Source organism: Vespula pensylvanica, chromosome 6 (genome assembly GCF_014466175.1).
Source record: "Vespula pensylvanica isolate Volc-1 chromosome 6, ASM1446617v1, whole genome shotgun sequence".
NCBI classification, from domain to species: domain Eukaryota; kingdom Metazoa; phylum Arthropoda; class Insecta; order Hymenoptera; family Vespidae; genus Vespula; species Vespula pensylvanica.
The window spans coordinates 984,347-989,346 of NC_057690.1; the positions used below are offsets into that span (position 1 = coordinate 984,347).

General features: G+C 28.1%; 1 protein-coding gene across 3 annotated transcripts in view; it reads left to right on the forward strand.

The window, feature by feature from the left end:
• The window catches only part of LOC122630058 (alpha-tocopherol transfer protein-like), a 15,541-nt gene that overhangs the window by 2,424 nt on the left and 8,117 nt on the right, over window positions 1-5,000 (forward strand). For 2 of the 3 annotated variants that reach the window (XM_043814107.1, XM_043814106.1), the window contains 4 exons: window positions 354-534; window positions 1,123-1,308; window positions 1,678-1,783; window positions 2,097-2,508. In XM_043814107.1, coding sequence (XP_043670042.1) covers window positions 354-534; window positions 1,123-1,308; window positions 1,678-1,783; window positions 2,097-2,260 — 637 coding nt within the window. In that variant the 3' untranslated portion in view covers window positions 2,261-2,508. Of the gene's footprint in view, window positions 1-353; window positions 535-1,122; window positions 1,309-1,677; window positions 1,784-2,096; window positions 2,509-5,000 lie in introns of those variants that run through there. The other variant, XR_006327396.1, reaches the window with a different exon arrangement.

Sequence of the window (5,000 nt, forward strand, 5' to 3'; positions counted from 1 at the left end):
TTGAATAAACAAGAATAATTATAATAATAATAATAATAATAATAATAATAATAATAATAATAATAATAGATGACCATAATGATTCTCACGATACAAAACACATTTAAACGTAATTAGATATTATTTGTTATTAATTACGTCTCCAATTTAATATTTTTACGAGATATATGTATAATCATTCAAGCTGTCACGATTTTAACGATAGATAAGATTACTTGTGCCAGGTAATTTTTATTTTTTCGCAAATTACACGATGACTCGTTGCAATGTACTGCTACTTTTAATGTATATTAGATGTAAATTTATCGTCGAGTATATTAATCATGTTATTTCATTTTATTTTCCATCGATAGACAATATTTTGTATTACCGTCTCTAACTGTAGAAGGTTATCGAGTTACAATCTTGAGATTAAACGATACAGATATAGACAAATTCTCAGTTCAAGCGATATCGAGAAGAATTTTAATGGTACAGGATATTCGTTTAATAGAAGAACCTTCTTTATCCAATGTCATGGTCATAGATCTCGAGGTATGTATACCAAATTTGAAGAAAAATAAATAAATAAATAAATAAATAAAAGAAAAGAAAAAATTTACATCAACGAATTTTTATCTTTATCAATTAATATATGGTTTCTAGAAAAAAAAATTAATATGATTCCTAGACAACTTTCTAATTCAATTACTATTTTTTACACACTTTTTAGACCAATCTTCTCTTTTCAAATCGTAAAACTTCGTAGAGCTTAACGAGTTTAAAAAAATAAAAAAAAAAAGAAGAGAATAAAAAAAAAATTGCGAAAAAAGTAATTGATTTTAAATATAAACTTAGGAACTGCTTTCGGCTCACTTCGTTTCAGAAAATATATATAATTTATGTAAAAGAAAAAAAAAAGAAAAAAAAAAAAGAAAGAAAGGAAAGAACATTATGTTTAACTACTTATATATGCGTTTACCAAACACAAATTGAACAAATGTTAAGCACTTATTCATGTATATTATTTAAAAGATGGTCAAATACGGTTAAAAATATTCTTCGATTTAAATTTCCTTGTAATAGTATTGGTTAAAATAAGAGATAACAAATATAAAAACGTAGATAATTATTTGTTTTTAGGGATTTACCGCAGTACATCTTGCTAAATGCAGTCCAACGCAAACAATAGTAAGGCGAGCAATGTTGGCGATACAAGATAGTATGCCTATGAGACTTTACAGGGTTCATTTTTTACACGCACCAAATTTTATCACCAATATTCTTAATCTATTTTATCCATTGCTCAAAGAAAAATTAGTGGACAAGGTATGAATTTCTCTCTCTCTCTCTCTCTCTCTTTCTTACGAATTAAATTTTATTGTTTTTAAAGATTTCTGTTATAATTTTTTTTTTTTTTTTTTTTTATATCGTTCAGATCATTGAGATAAAAATTAAATTCGATTATCTAATCTGCATCCAAGTTATTTCCATCGTAATTTTTTAGATCGTTGCATTTATGCAATTTGGAAAATAAATTTGATTTAAGTACAAGTATTTATATCATAATATCGAAATAGTTGCATCTCTTTGAGAAACAAATGATATTTTCCGACTTTCAAATAATACGTAATTACAAAGTATTTTAACGATTATTTAAATTCAAGAATGAAATGATGTAATAATTTTTTATCGTAGTTTCGCGTACACACGGGAGGTGGAGAAGAATTATATTCGTACATGGATCAAGAAATATTACCAAACGAATGGGGAGGCAAAGCTGGCACCTTTGAGGAATTAAATGGTTCTCTTTTTTTATTCCTTTTTCTAAATTTTTTTTTTCTTTTATATATCTTTACCATGTTGGCGATACAATATACATACATACATACATACATACATACATACATACATACATATATATATATATGTATATATATGTATGTATACACGTACCTATATTTATATTGATATTACTCGGCGTGAATTTACAATTAGCAATTTTAATTAAGAAGAATATAAACGTAAACGTAAACGTAAACGTAAACATAACGTAACGAGATGAGTAGGAATGCAAATTAGTGTTTGTAGTACAAATGAGATTTGTTTGATTGCAGATGCGTGGAGGAAGAAAATCGAGAGAAACAGAGATTGGTACTTGAGAGAGGAGAAACTCAGTCGTACGAATGAGAGCGTTCGTTTGCCAGGAACGAAACCTTCCGGTCTTTTCTTGGAACTCGATGGCGTTCAAGGTTCTTTCAGAAAACTAAATATTGATTAAAATATTCAACTAAGTTGAATTCAACGATGAGATGAGAAGAATATCCATGACAATAAAACATGATAATATATGTACATGTATTTGTGTATATATATATATGTGTGTATGTGTGTGTGTGTATGTGCGTGCATACGTAAACAAATAATATTAGCGTTATTGTAAATTACGAGTACATATTTTCAACCGTGATCTCGGTATTTATACAAATATTATATAAACAATATATATATATACGTATATAAAATGTCTATAAATTTTGTAATTATTTCTAAGATCGTCGAACGTTATTCTAAGATATATTCCTTCATTAATCTTCTTTTCAACTCTTATTAACAAATTTTATAATTATAACCTATTATCGACTTTTTATTACCTTAAAGTTATACTATATTTGCCCGAAGATAGCGCCACGATACATCTCCTAAGTTAAAAATACACTAACACATATCGTAGATTACATCTTCATTCAAGTTACCAGTTGAAGGGAGAAAGAATTTCATTCATTGTCATTCATTAACTTTCAAACTTCGATAATCGATTGTCTGAGTTTAGGTCTTACATAAATCTTATTTCTATTGATTTGCAAACGATGATGGTCGTAAATTTGTAACTCAATAATGCCTTTTATATTTTTCTTTCTTTTTTATTTTTGAGACGAGTTACTGTAAGTAATTAACGAGAAAGATAATCGAACGATTATATCGTGTTTTTTAACAAACGGAGAAAAATTATCTACCGACTGTGTTTATACGTAGATTCGCTCGTATTAAATTTCTTAGTAGACGATAACAAAAATAAACAAATTAAACAATGATAATGACTCTCGTGTTTTGCGTTTCTTTATCTATAGATATATGTATACATCGTACGTACGTACATGCATTATATATATATATATATTTATATATATATATATATACACACTCATACGTATATGTACATGAATTATTTTTACGATCAGTTAAACAACGATAACACCAAATTGTAGAGCTTTGCGTTATGACTTGTGACGACGTTTACGACTGTCCAGTGGAACATCTTTTGTCCTCGCTTAACTAACTTAATAATCTAATGATGGCCGACTTCGTTCTATAGTACCGTATAAGAATCCTCCATTCGTATATATATATATATATATATATATATATATATATGTGTGTATATATATATATATGTATGTATCGTTACAATTTTATAATTGTTTTACAACGTTAGCTAGTTATACGGAATGATGGTTACCGTTGAAAGTCACGATCAAGACTGACGATGATACAGCCAATATGTATTTTAGCTCTCTCATCGTCTTCGTCTTATCTACGTAACATTCGTTTATATTGTAAATAACTTGGCACGTTGTATACCCATATATAATCAAAAGAAATCGTTTGTACGTACGATTCTACCTTTTCATTTCTTATACACAACAAGTTCTTAGAATATTTTCGTCTACGTATTACGAATATATTCTAAAGTAGTTAATGTTATCATAACAAAGATAATACACACAACGATTAGAAATTCTCGGTATCTTCCAGGTAAGGTCGTTCAAATGTTATTATTTTAATATTATACAAAATTCATAATGTGTGTATGTATGTATGTATGTATGTACGTACGTTAATCGATCTAGATATTTTTCTATGTCATTCGAAAGTAGTACCTAGATTCCCATAGTTATTTTTCTTAGTCGTTTTACGACGATCGTAGAACTACCACCGACGCATCCAATCGGATACATTTATCTTTAATAGTTGAAGTCACGCGAGAGACCGATATTTGCGATGCACTATGATTTTCTAGGATTCGGTTTTATCTAACAAAGTGTTATTGTTGCCGTGTTTCATTCTGCAGCATTAATTTGATGATAAATTTTCAAACACGTAAAAGAGAGACACGTAAAAGAAATATGTGTATGTATGTGTGTGTATATATATGTATACATAAATGTACATAAATATATATAGTATGTGTGTGTGTATGTATATATATATATGTATATACACATATATAGATATATATATAGAGAGAGAAAGAGCAAAATTATCTTGTTAGCGAAACTTTTTGATACAAAAGAACAAATAATTCTCTTTCGAGCAATTTAAATGATGGAATTATTGAAAACGAGAGAAATAGGTATAAAAACTTTTTGTATGAGAAATATTTTAGTAAGTCGATCGGAGTTATTTATCGGACTTAACTTATACACGTAAAACATACATATATATATATATATATTCACCTAAAGCACGCTAACATAATTATCAGAAATTTTTAAAACGATTCGACGAACAAAGTCCGAAGGTCTCTCTCTCTCTTTCTCTCTCTCTCGTGAGCGCGTGCGCGCAATATTAAATATTATATGTCAATTGCATATGTGACTCGTCAATGAGCGTTAACTATTAATCGATTAAAAAGGTATCGTCCGTAAGTCCCACGTAGTAACAATCGTTTGTTCGTATAAAAAGGCACGATCATTCTACTTAAATATTAACTCAATGATTGACTCAAATGATTCAATGATAAATGACAATATATAAGCGATGTAAAGGGTATTAAAAGTTCGTGATATTTATTTAAAGAAAAGAAAAAAAAATCAAAAGAAGAAGAAGAAGAAGAAGAAGAAGAAGAAAAAGAAAGAGATACGGGAAAATGAAGTTTTTACGTATTCGAAAAAAATCCAGTTAAAACGTACCCGATAAAAGTAAATACATACTCTATCCTATCTATCTATCTATATATC